At 40.5% G+C, this 14,299-nt stretch overlaps 1 protein-coding gene and 1 long non-coding RNA gene across 2 annotated transcripts in view; one reads left to right on the plus strand and one right to left on the minus strand.

Moving 5' to 3' along the window:
• The window catches only part of LOC134529639 (uncharacterized), a 201,350-nt gene that overhangs the window by 165,439 nt on the left and 21,612 nt on the right, over positions 1-14,299 (minus strand). The window lies entirely within an intron of this gene.
• The window catches only part of LOC134529638 (uncharacterized), a 139,005-nt gene that overhangs the window by 14,912 nt on the left and 109,794 nt on the right, over positions 1-14,299 (plus strand). Inside the window, exon 2 of the mRNA XM_063363943.1 lies at positions 12,617-12,733. Coding sequence (XP_063220013.1) covers positions 12,707-12,733 — 27 coding nt within the window. The 5' untranslated portion in view covers positions 12,617-12,706. The remainder of the gene's footprint in view (positions 1-12,616; positions 12,734-14,299) is intronic.

The raw sequence follows: 14,299 nt of genomic DNA on the forward strand, positions 1-14,299 counted from the left end.
ATACAGTGTCCATTAAAAATGTCCCAGTTTCAATGGTATGTTATAACAGTTTAAATTAAATTATTTAGAATAAATCATATATCAAATTGAAGGTAAACTAGCCTTTTTTTTTTTTTTTTTTTTTTTTTTTTTTACAAATAATCAATGTTTGAAACTTTAGCTATACGGCACACATCCAACTTAAAGTACAATTCTTCCCACATTTCGGTTAACGCGTCCGGATAAATGGAAGAAATGGCCTTTTCAATTCTATGTCTCAGCTCTAGAAAATCATTAAGTAGTGGCGGAACATAGACACGATCTTTTATTAAGCCTAAAGGAAGAATCGCATAGCGTTAGGTGAACGTGGAGGCCGGCGAAACAGAGCTCTGTCGTCTCGACTTTTACGACCCATCCAACGGCCAGGGACTTACGTTCAACTACTGTCGTACAAATAGATTCCAATGGAGAGATGCTCCATTCTTTGGTCAAATAAAGTTTTCAGGATTACCATCTACTAATTGAGGAACGAGCCATTCTTTCGCGTTGCAAGCGAGAAAACAACAAAACAGTATTAGCGCATGCGCTTATCTAAAACTGTTTCAGTTACCCTATAATTGCGACCTTGAACCAACACACTATAACGCTTACAGTTGATACTATTAAATTTTATTATTGGGGCAATCTTTTATGGAAACTCTGTACAACACCTATCACAATTGAAGACAGTTATGTTTGGAGAACCAATCCGTGCGTGCGTTACATTTCACTATTGTTTGCACGTACCAGGAACAAGTAGTTTTTCTCTTAATCTGGCTTATTTCTAACCAAAAAACAATCGACTGTTTGATCAAGACTTTAAAAACAATGTTGTTTCGACACGGAACAGCTGTGGTTCATGTGGTAAAGTTGACGCGTGCTGAAATACGAACCCACTTAAGCAATTCGAATTACATTTAGTTACTAAACCTTTCCACTAAAGGAGCTACGGTAGTTAGTAGTCAGCTTACTCACCTAGCATCAAATTTATCCGGGTTTGTTACCCCACGGGATCAAAACATGAATTTTTGCAGTTGGGAAACGTGGCGAGTAGTATACATGTCAGTATGCCTTGCGGCTGGCGCCGGTGCGAGGTGCTGGTGCCGGCCGCCATTTTGGATTTCACCATTTTGGATTGTGACGCCACGGCAGCAATATTGGATGACCTTGACCCTAGCGGCTTTTTTGAATGACCTTGATCCCAGCCTCCATCCTGGAATCCACCATTTTATATTATGACGTCACAGCCGCAATTTTATTTTCTCAAGCTCTCCATTGACTTGGATTCCGCAATTTTGTTTTCTCGGGCTTTCCATTGTCTTTGATCCGCCATTTTGAATTATGATATCACGTCCACAATATTGGATTCTAGAACTTACCGTCATCTTGGATTACGCCATATTCTTTTCGTCTGCCGGAGGCCGCCATCTTGGACGTTTTATGTCAGCCATATTGTTTTGGTCTGCTGGAGATCACCTGCTTGGTTGACATAATGTTCGCCATCTTTTTTTCTGCTGTTTTTTCCTAGAGTGCGCCAGAATCGCCCTGACTCATGCATGTAAGTTCGATTTTCCATTATCTACCAGTGTTATGTCTCTTATAGACACTAAATTAATAAAACACGTAACTGTGGGGCTCAAAATTCCTACTGGGTATTTAATACAGTACATGCGTTAGTACAAATTAAGCTTTATCAATCTGTTGCGATAGACATTAAAAATATTAATGGCAAGCACGGAATAAATCTCCATTAAAATGTATGCAGCTCACTTTTAAAAACTGTTCTTTAAACACTGCCAATCGGAAACATTCTCAATACAACTATTATTTGAATTAGTGACCACCGTCTTTATTCTTTAACTCCGATGCTACGGTTAACACCGCTGAGTATGTGGTCACTTTCGCTGTTGCTTCGCCTCGTTCCGTGTTCGCGCGCCAGCTCCGAGTTGCAAGCACGGCTTCTTCAAGGGGCGTGGAACTCGCTGACCTTCACATCCGGTCAGCACCAGAAGGACTCGTCGTCTTCCTCCCGTGTGAACGGCCGCCGCTGGTCGCACCGGGACTCGAACCAGCCGCGACATCGGATCACTTCGGCGTCACCGATGCCTCTAGTCACTGCTCGCAGGGCAAGCGAGTGTCGTTCGCTGTTGACGCGCATCAACACCTCGTCATCTGTCGTTCAGCCCGAAAGTCCTCGGCCGCTGGCCGATTCGTTTGCTTGCTCCTACTCGTTGGGCTACTCGAGACCAGGGTTTTGCTCGCTCGTCTGGGGACTCCAACCAGCCACTTATGTTCACCTACCATGCCTTTGCCGCCACTTTGCTTCAGCTCGGTGTTTACTCGTTCCTTCGACGTTTATTTACTCGTTAATCTCCAAGCGAGTATTCACTCGCGAACTCAGGACTTGCACCCAGTACCGCATTTTGCCTGCACCTCAGTTGTGGTACCTAATGACAGGGCTCACCCCGATGATGACGGCCTTGGGTCGGCGCGGCAGGCGGGAAGAGCTTCGATGGGTCTCTCGTAGTGACGGTGCGGTGTCGTGGACCGTCTGTGCAGAAACTGGGGTTTCAGTATCTATTCAGGGGCAACAGTAATTATAAACTAGAAAATTCTTTATTCCGCTCGCCGAAGCTGTGCAGAATCACAAGCACCGGGCGGAACTTCCCGTGTCACGTAACAGTCACATTAACTAGAAGCTTCTTATTTAGTCACGCTCAATCCTCTCGCTTCGCATAACCCACAGGCGAGCTGAGTTGCTTTCGCACTGGGAAGTGAACCTGATAGCGTCCGTTCAGAAATGCGACGAAACACACCTCGTACGTCGCGGTGAAAAAGCATAACGGGTTGCAGGAAAACACTTATACACACAAATATGGCGCTCCACCTCCAACAGGTGCTGCCATTATTCCGTAATATGAAGACATTACAAGTCCAAATATGAGTTATTTTTATTTAATTCTTTTTCTGGTATATGTCTGGATAACCGCGTAGTAAAAGGCGTAAGTTTTTCATATCAGAGGTCCGACTTACAGTTCTAATCATCTCGTTTCCAATGTTTTTATATAAAAAACAATAATTATGTCAACATGGATCATAACAACACTGGTAGGTAATGTTACTTCGACTTTGTGTGCATGAGTTAAGAGTGACGCTGGCACACTTTAGGAACAAACAGCAGAAAAAAGATGGCAAACATTCTGTCATACAAGATGGCGACCTCCAGCAGACGAAAGCAAGATGGTGGCCACTAGCAAATGGAAATAATAAAGTGGCTTCAAGAAATCTAAAACAAGATGGCGGAATCCAAGACAGCGGAAAGTTCTTAAACACAATATGGTGTAAATTATGTCATAATTTAAAATTACAGAAACAAAGGTGACAGAAAGCTGTAGAAAACAAAATTGCGGCTGTTATGTCATAAACCAAAATGGTGCCGCCACGGCCACCGAACGCGCATTTACTGATTTGAGATCCAGTATCATAGTTATTTTATAATTGTGCTTAGATATTAGAATTTTGGCCTCACATCTTTACTAAAAACATTTAGCGACAGTCATAAAATATTAATTTTATATAAGCCCCACTAAGTATTTTGTATTGACAATAAAGACAATTGTGTATTTTCTTGTAGTTATATTCGTTTTTAGGGAACTCAACTTTTTTTGCTCAGTAATAATAGTTTAGTTGAGGTTACAAATTTATTTTGCTCTCACCGCTTCGTGTTTGGTGGGGTTCTTAATGACAAAAATATATTGTGGTAGTTAAAAAACGGTTTTTTTAATGTTCAAAGAAGCAAATATTATTATTATTCCCTTTGGATAAAAAATTGTATCTTGTCTCAGCGATTTAAATTGAATTAATTATATAACTATACTTGATAGTTCGTAAGTGCTATTTAATGGTTTTGAGAAACTTAAAAGTCAATTCATATTTCAATCCAAGCATGAACTGAGAGCATGTAATCGGGTTTTGTACATTTTATAATTAACCGTCTCTAAGTAGCTTTTGTCGCAAAACTGTTTGCATTAAGTATGTACGTGAATGAATAAAAATTCGGTTTACCCAAAACCATGATTTCTTGGCTTTATGAAAAACCACATTTTTAATGATTTACGAATACTGTTATATGAATGAAAGGTTAAATGACAAAGGGCGCATAGAATTGATTTAATTCAAAATTTTATGCCACAAGATTATATGTTTTTTATTATTCAGGATGGAAATATGAATTGATGCATTTCGTGCTAAATAAACTCAAGCAGTAGGCACATCAAATAACTGGCACATAGGTTCCTTTATCACTCAGGGGCTCAATTGTCCTTAAAGTATATCAAAACCATTAAATACGCACTTACTAAAATGATCACAAAATATATAACCTATTACTTTTGTTGTATAACGAAATTATTTAAAAACACTAGCAGCAAAATATAAAAGAATAATAATCACGGCCCTTACCCTATTGTGATAGTGTCATCGCTTGAAGTCCCACCAAGGCAGTCGACAATGGAAACAATGGTCGCCAAGTGATTGACTTACGCCTAGAGGCAAACAGCTAGTGTGTCGTTCTAAACACTCTTGCGCTTCTAGTTAACAAGCCCTCACATGCGATGTTTGCGTATAATAATACATAAATAAATCATAATTTTATACGAATATTATAAATTTAATGGTGTCTGCAAGTGTAGAGATTTTGTGTGTATAAGAGCATTCTAAGTTATTCTACAACTAGAAGTTTTCTAGCGTTTAGCAAGCGGAAATTCCGGAAAATCTTTGAGATCACTTAGAATCTTTATTGTAAGATCCACAAACTAATTATTTTCTGTCGTCGTTGGTTAGTCGTCAGTGAGGCCATAATCGTTTTTAAGCATACGTAAAATTTTAACGACTATTTAAATATTGAACATGTCGAATTCATCTACAAACAGTTTTACGTGTAGGTATTTGGAATTCAGTCAACTAATCATGTTAAATAAATATATTAAGTTCCCAACATTTCCACAAAATATTCTCAAAAAGTTTGAGAATAAGTTATTTACTATTATTAATTAATTAAATTTTATTTATTTTGCTATGCAAGTTTGCTGCTTAGCAGAATAATTATTCGTAGCATATATTGTGCAAATATTGTGCGTAGCATTATTGAGTTTAATACACGATTGTGTTATTCCGTGAATCACCATCTCGTGGTCTTACTAAATGTTGCAGTTCGTTGCGTGCACATGACTCATGGCACATTCCAATTCGCAGCACGCACACTGCATTCGTGCTTAGCTTGAACATTGCTGAAACATCACGTAACAGCAAAGGAACGAACGTATTGTTTCTTTTCCCGGTACGCACTCATACAGTTTGACAGCTTTTTAAGAATATTTTTTTTGTCTTAGGGATGTTTTATCTTACACAGAATGAGACTGAAGTCGACGGACAAATTTCGGCTGCAGGTCATCACAAAATAATAAGTTCAAAACATATGTTCACTCAAGTACTTTTTCTTTAGTTTTATAGCTTTACATGTATAGGCTAGATACAATTTTTAAATTATTTCTTTACAAATAAAATAAAGATCCAACATGGTGGGTGTCGATAAGCCTAACATTCGGCCACAACCCCCTGTACTGCCATCGCAGTCTACTCCCAGAACAAGCCAATCGCCCGGCGTGTTTGCGAGTCCGTCGCCATTGGCCGGTGTGTCTCGCGAGTCCCATGCTACCCGCGGGCGTGTCATGCGAGTCCCTCACCACTAGCCGGCGTGTCACGCGAGTCCATCGCCACTCGCCGGCGTGTCTCGCCAGTCCCTTCCCATTTGCCGGCGTGTCTTGCGAGTCTCATCACTCGCCGGCGTGTCATGCGAGTCCTTCGCCACCCCCCCCCCCCCCCCGCCGTGTCTCACGAGTCCCTTCCCATTTGCCAGCGTGTCTCGCGAATCCCACGCCACTCGCCGGCGTGTCACGCGAGTCCCTCACCACTCGCCGGCGTGTCACGCGAGTCCCTCACCACTCGCCGGCGTGTCACGCGAGTCCCTCACCACTCGCCGGCGTGTCACGCGAGTCCCTCACCACTCGCCGGCGTGTCTCGCGAGTCCCTCACCACTCGCCGGCGTGTCACGCGAGTCCCTCACCACTCGCCGGCGTGTCACGCGAGTCCCTCACCACTCGCCGGCGTGTCACGCGAGTCCCTCACCACTCGCCGGCGTGTCACGCGAGTCCCTCACCACTCGCCGGCGTGTCACGCGAGTCCCTCACCACTCGCCGGCGTGTCTCGCCAGTCCCTTCCCATTTGCCAGCATGTCTTGCGAGTCTCATCACTCGCCGGCGTGTCATGCGAGTCCTTCGCCACCCCCTTCCCCCCACCCCCCGGCGTGTCTCACGAGTCCCTTCCCATTTGCCAGCGTGTCTCGCGAATCCCACGCCACTCGCCGGCGTGTCTCACGAGTCCCTCGCCATTTGCCGGTGTGACTCGCGAGTCCCTCGCCACTCGCCGGCGTGTCACGCGATTCGCGCGCCAGCCGCCAACACAACTACCGCAGAAAACTTGTCGTAGTTAATTATGGCTGAACTGAAAGACGCCGCACGATGTCCTTTTCTCTGCTAGCGCGCCGGCTTCAGTGTGTAACAGTTTTGCATCCTTTTACCTGAACTGCATGTGCTGCTGAAGCGCGGTCGTCGCTACTAGGAGACCGGGGTGTGTTACATCTGGCAACACCGCTTTTTGAGTAGTCTGCGGAGCTCGAGTGGTTCCAGACGCATTTCCCACAGTACTTTATCTCGTCGGTAAGGTCTCTTGACAGACGGACAAACACTACTCTTGACGGAGGAACCAATTTGGCGACGTTGGGAAACTACAGGATGGCTGGGATTCGAACCCGTGTCCTCTGGAACACGAGTCTAACGTTTTACCTTTGCGCCACTAGCAAATGTTCAGTCATAAAACTTGATTCACTATACACGAGATATCCAGTGTGTGTCTTCTGTGTTGTCTAAGTTGTTTCTTTCAATATTTTTCTTGGAAAAAGTCGTTAGTTAAGTTACAGATTTTTGTATTTTTTAAAAGGTTAGTATTTTTCAAATGGTCGCGAAAGGTTTTAAATATTTTGGGCACAATGTATTTTGTTACTCACAGTTATGCGAATATGGAGTACCGTTCACTTCCGCAACGTGCATAGAGAGCTACGTTTGATAATTTTCCAGCCAGTGGTTTGTAAATCGCAATAATTGCAAAGCCCACGTCTCTCTGGTTACCACAGTTGTTGTTCCAGCCCAGCAGACCGGGCGTTTCACTTTAATTTCATAGCCATGAAATAATAATTATTATATACGTATAACATCATTGTATTAATATTGCGTATTTGTGTAGCTGTGTTAGAATGAAGCTATCTGCGCAGTTGATACAAATATGCACGCAAAATTACCGATATAAATGTGCACGCAAAATTACCATTAACCTAATACCAAGTAAATATAATTGACTTTATAACAAATAATTATAAAAAATAATTATCTGCATTTGTTTACTGTATTACAGAATTTTTAACGAATAATAGGAAAGCATTGTGACAAAATAAAAATATTGCTATTAATTAAACAAACACAGACTAGTAATTGATGCACGAAAGAGTTTCAACTTCATATTTATTACAATGAAGAAAAAAATAGTTTAGTGTCCACCATAATAAAAATGTTCAATATAAACCTTACCAAAATTATTTGTGGTAAAAATTTACTTTTCCGTATCTGCAAAGTGGTTTGTTTGTGACAGCAAAATGTTCTCACTAAAAAAAAAAAATGTTTTGGTGAGACTAAAATTGTTTTGTACACACCACTAAATATTTAGTATTTTTTACATTGACAATTTTTTTCCAGAATAATCTAATGTATGAAAACATTTTAACAACAAAATTTCTAAAACAAATGAAGGAACTAATAAAAGACCACGTGACATCTATTACCAAGTGAAGCTAATGAATGACACACGTACAAGCCAAATTGAAAAAAAAAAAAAAAACATTTTAGCCAAAAAGCATCACTAAAATTAGCTATTAATGGCTATAGAGCGCTTAAAAAGGTATGGTCAGTCTGTCACAAGAATTTAACGAAACAGCTGCAGGAGAAAACAGGAGAAATGTCATATTCTGACACTGCAGAGAATTTTTGATGAAATTCCGACAACTTGCGGAAAACTTTTGAAAGATTGAGAATAGAGTTGCAGTTTCGAAAACACGCGTTGCTGACCAAGGATGTTACTTACAGGCCCTGAAAATATTTTTAATAAACTTTGCTTTAAGCTCCTATTACAGATACTTGAATAATTTAACTCTATCCTGTAGAAGCTCTAATGTTTGGTAAATTCTTAGAAATTTTATGTGGCTATTTTCACAATCATGATTTTGGATGGTCAATCTATATTTTCTTTGGAAACGTAAGAATGAAATAATTTCTTCAATAATACCTATTAACAGTATAATTTTTACCTGGGGAGTTTATTCATGCATAAATATCACGATAATAATGGAATACATGTAGCCGAGAAGGTGCCAGACTTCAATTTTTCTGTCTCCACTTTTCATAGCCACAGGCCACGTCACCAATTCAAAAAAAAGTTATCATAATGGTGCAGATAGGCCAGCCCCGATGCAAAGTTGCCACGTTTTGACCATATACTAATAATTTACATTGACCACATGTGTAAGCTGCGCCGTAGAAAATGTTCAAGCCCAACATTGAATTGCTTATTTGCCAACAAAACTGTCAAAATCATGTATCATGCCAGACGCGGCTAGGGCAGTACTGAGAATATCAAAACTCATATCACTTCTTATGTCCGAGTTTTGAGTGCAGTAGGTGTTTGATATTTTATCTTTTATGCATTTTAAATGATATGCGCCAATTAAATTTCTAAACTAAAAAATAAAAATTCTAGCAAAATTGCGTGTTTGTTCTGTGATCCTTTGGAAACAAATACATGAGTTAATATTTAGAGCAGTTGGTCTAGAAAGTTCTAGACTAGAATCGGACTAAATAATATATATGTAGGGGCATGCAAATTTCGCGAAAAGATTCCGAGACTAGCTGAAAGTTAAAACACTGTAGCATCAGCTGTGTTTCTTAATTGGGTGAGTTTCTTTCAGGTCAATGTAGATTTTTACAACACCAATCACCGTGAGTCAGTGCGGAAGCAAACAAGTCCTGATTGGCCCGGTCAAATAAGGCATTGACTTATCTCGCAGACGGCCGCCAATCACAAGGAAGAAACCACTGGTATGGGTATACTTTGTTGCAGTCTAATAGGCGCTCAGATTTATTCGCGAAAAATGCCTGCCCCTATATATATATGTGATTATAACACTCCGGCCTCCTACTAGAGATGGCCATGGCTGAATATTTATCTAACCATTAGAGTCCGACAAATACAGTGCAGTTCATGTATGCTGGGATAGCCATGACTCAGCCATGGCGTGTAGTAAGGAACCGGGAAGCCATTGGAAGCCGTAAACGGTATGGTTGATGGGATTCGAATCCGATGCCAAAGTTTTTACCGTTGCACCACGCGACGGGAAATGTAGTGTTGTGTTCTCGCGGGGGACAATGAGATTGACCAAACAAAATTAAGTTTCAGGTAAAGCCACTTAAGCTGCTATTTTTACAGATTTTTTTTTTCTCCGTAAAACCAAACGGTACTATTTTAAATGAAATATTATTTGCAATTCGGTGACATTCTTCTTTGCTTGTCAACGTATAACTTCCAAAAAAATTTTATACTTAACATGAAACGATCTTACCGATTCTTTGTAATGAGCCCAACGTAGGTACACATGGTGTGTGAGGCATAGCGAATCACTCGCAATTCCTCCCTAACAGTCACCTTTTATGAATAGCTTTTAGGTACCGTTAAATGTGTAGCTCTGCATTAAACACGAAACATACGTCCGAAGTACAGGGACCAATAAACTATTAAGGGAAAGCCTAAAATAAGTGTTTAAATGAAATTTTCTCCAACTAAATTCACGACGAGGGAGTAAATTTTACTGAAACACTTGGCGCAAACCGTAATGATCATTTTTCAACGAACAATAAGTAAGGTTAGGGTCACCCGTACACACAATAAAATAAATTATTTTGACGCTTTCTTTATTTAATGTTTGTGATGTTATTTGTGGCAAGTAACAGACGCAGTGTTTCACGTGATCGCCGCCGAGTCAGTGGCAGGGTCTCCACAAGGAAAAAATATTTCGTACCAACTTAGGCGAGAAAAAAGTACTAGATTAGAAAAAAAGTACTAAATTATAATTTGTTATGGTTTTTAACAATTTAGGAAGTTATTATGACATTGCAATGCTCAAACTTAAATATCACACCACACACACATACATTCCATAGTTTTTTTTTAATAATAATTACGCTTAATAATAAAACATATTGGAGTTACAATAATATTATTATATTAAAGAAAAATGTACTAGATCTGTACTAAACCACTAATAAAGTTATAAAAGTACTATATCTAGTACGAAAGTACTAACTGTGGAGACCCTGGTCAGTGGACGTGTCTCACGAGCTGAAGCAAGGTGCTGCGCAGGGCTGCCACACGAGTTCACGTTGCCGCGAGCCACAGCTGCGGTTGGTACACTTGCCAGCGCGCCAGCGCGCCACTTGGCCAGCGACCGCCAGTCAGGATGCGCGCCGACTAAGAATAACACAACCGCCGTCTTTTATTAGCACCGGCTCGTGGGCTTGTTTGAAAACACAGCTGCGGCACGAGTTTCTTCGTTACGCCAGCCCGAGCGAGCGTGTAGCTTGACTGAACTTAACACCGAACAGTTCCGCGCTGACGTCACAGGCGAGACAGTGGAAAAATAACCTAGCGGCAAGGGGAGTGACTGCAAACATGTCTTATAGGTAGATTGTTAAATTAGATATTATATTATCTGGCATGAAACATGATTAAATTCTTTTTAAGAATTGTTAAATACTGTAGGTTTGTTTTCCCCCTTAATTCTGTATATTGATTTTAAAGAAAGATTTTCTAAGAGCAAAGAAAATTATTTTTGACGTAATGTTGGTATCGTATAAATTAAACATATACCTTTTTCATATTGGGAACAACCTTATGCCATCTATCGGACTGACGTGACAACTTCAGGTTTCCACACCACAATCTTGAAGCTGTCCGGTATTAGTCCATAGTTTATTTGACTTTACTGCACTCCTGTGCTCTTGGTGTTTCCTGGCTGCCAGAAAGTCTACACCGGGTATCACTTGATTCGGTGCTTCTCTGGCTGGTTGGTCGCTAGTCCAATCTCGCACGCTACACAAACGTACAATTATTTGAAGATTACGATGTAAAGAAATTATCCCTATTGCGATTTAGTGTTTACGGTTTTTTACAAAATAACTACACACACCCATATATGTGATGGGATGTTTCCTTATAATAGACTAGTTCATATCCGATTACATCCCCAAGAAATTTGAAGTGAAAGAAGGAGACGTCTGTTACAGAAGTCACTAACTAATTTATTGGGAGCTTTAAAGAAGGGTTTAAAAGAGTTTTTCAAACAAACCAATGGCTGTGTACAGAATGTACATATTTCACTCTAACTGAAATACATTAGTTGTTTCATACACAACCACTGCAATTGAGCATCACGGCATTGTTATATTTCACAGGTATTAAAATCTGTCGCTGAGAGTTCACTCACACATTTGGGTTATAAGAATTAGTTTGATATCTTGTATAGTCTTATGAGCACTGCCTTTTTTTCACGTGAGCCACAGTGCAAGCTACATAGATTGTGTAGTACAACTACAGAACAGAAACGAGACAATGCCAATTGAGTGCCAGAGTCACCTACCATGATAAAGAAGTTCCCTCAGAATAAACTATACAATTGGCTGTTTTGCACAATGAAACAATGCACCGTCCTTGAAGCGTGTGCCAAGCAGAATAATCGAAACAATTTCTTGAGTCGTTGGTGAAACTGAACTGAACAATGCAGCATTGCTGGCTGCAGACTTTTAGTGAATTTGTCGGAGCCGGGTCGGAAACAACTCCAGGCATGTAACCCTTGTAAAATCAGCCGAAATGATCATGCGCTTTTGTAGGATTAGAATATTGCGTTAAAGTCACGGATGTAAACAGTGTATGAGTGTAATGAGCACACCTTCACAGGATAAAGCCATCAGAGAAGAGCCAGAAATCTTGCTGAAGGAAATAATAAAAAAAATATGTTGTTCGATTCGGCAATCGTTATAGTAAACATAGTAGCTATAACCTGAAAAAAATTTGCAACAAATAGATTTAAAAGACTATAAATCCATATACTAAAATATTTAGCTGCTATTTACATAAACTAGTATAGCACTAAAGTTTACAAAATTCCTCATTCCCGACAACGAGTTCCTTACTTTCCTCATGAACATGATGTATACCGTACCACCTAATTTAAAATTGAAAGTTAAGATACGTCTGTTAAACTCAGTCTTTATGGGAAAAAAACTTCATAAAACGCCTTTTTTTGGTATAAAATGGAGGATGTTGGTTGTGTATGTGTGAGCCAGTATTCTCAGTGTTCAACAGCAGTGTGTGATGTGCGCAGGCTTACCGCAACAAGGTATCGCGCGGCGGTCAGCAAGTAGCAGCGCAGCCGCAGCAGCCACCGCCCCAAGCGGCTGTCACGGACACCAGTATGATGTCCAGTGTGCCGGGGACCACCGTGAGTATACTGTGCCATGCTACGTCTCTGCCTGTGTTAGGCCATTCCTGAATGTCCAGCGTGAGTGTACTGTGCCATGCTACGTCCCTGCTTGAGTTAGGCCATTCCTGAATGTCCAGTGTGAGTATACTGTGCCATGCTACGTCCCTGCCTGAGTTAGGCCATTCCTGAATGTCCAGCGTGAGTGTACTGTGCTATGCTACAGATCAAATAAAAAAAATTGAATTTTAGCTGGATGCTATGCCAATCCACGAATTTCTGCGTTTTCTAGTCGTGCCTAGCATGTGAACTCAACATGTGTGCTGAAGAGTATGCTCCTTTACGGAAGTTCTGAGATTATTAAAGGGTTTTAGGTTAGCTTGGTATACACTTTTTACTTTAAAAAAAAAGTCTTGTAAAGCTTTTGTATTTTGTGCCGGAGATTGTGACGGAAAAGGATTTGTATAACAACTTGTGTACTAAACCTGACCTAGTCAGGAAACCAAAATGTCATGCTCCTGAGAGGACTCGAACCCTTACCTTCCTGTTTTTTTAGCAGGCAGTTGCTCAGTATAAAACTACTTCACAGCGTAAAACCTTGTATTGTAGGCCCACATTTTGTATCTCATGTAAGATTAGCGAAGCTACGTTTAAAACGAGCTTTGCACAATGATAATAATATTTACAAATGTATTAATACCAACTTTATAAAGGTGCAAAAATGCGTGATTACTCGTTACGTAATGCATTTGTACTTTTTTATCTTATCAGAAGTGCGAGGATGGAAAATGTCCTATTCTTAAACACTGAACTACAAACACGATTTCGTAAGTCCAAAACGAACTCGTAGCCACGAGACGAGAACATGAAATGAGAAAGCAGAATGCATTACAATTTAGGCACTATGTTGTTTTAAGTTACTATTGGGTAATTTCTCGGTAATTAGCTACATAAATATAATTATTAGTAACCCTTAATGCTTATACTTTACTAGCCACTTCTTGTCTTCGGGAGTAGTGATCCATTCGACGTTTTGACACGCCTTTCTGCACGTACCTTGAAAGACGGTTGGTAGTCCTTGAATTTTTATTGGCATTGTTTCGCCTTTCTTAACGACTGCGAGAAGTCATGCTAGAACTTTTGGCGCACCAATATTCACACAGACATGGGCTCAATCTGAAGCGAAGAAGTAGCTGGTGACTCAGGCTATACGAAGCTGACGATCTACATTTCTTTATGTTTTGATTTTATTTTAGTTTTCGTTGAGGTCAGGGGCGTAGCGGGGGGGGGGGGGGGGGGGGGGAGGAGGGGGTTAGGGTTTCAAACTTAGCCCCAAATTTTTAACTAAATTTCTTATTCATCACTCAAACAAATTTCATATTAAAAATTAATAAAATTTTTACCATTACAATATTTAAATTTAAGTACCGAAAACTGCTAAAATAGCTCTGTTTTACACCTTAAAATCCAAATTTTCCCGGGGGAGGACCACCGGACCCACCGCTTTAATACGGGGGGGGGGGGGGGGCATACTTCTTAACACCCCCCATACACAAATCCTGGCTACGCCACTGGTTGTGGTTGGCT

This window comes from Bacillus rossius, chromosome 2 (genome assembly GCF_032445375.1).
Source record: "Bacillus rossius redtenbacheri isolate Brsri chromosome 2, Brsri_v3, whole genome shotgun sequence".
NCBI classification, from domain to species: domain Eukaryota; kingdom Metazoa; phylum Arthropoda; class Insecta; order Phasmatodea; family Bacillidae; genus Bacillus; species Bacillus rossius.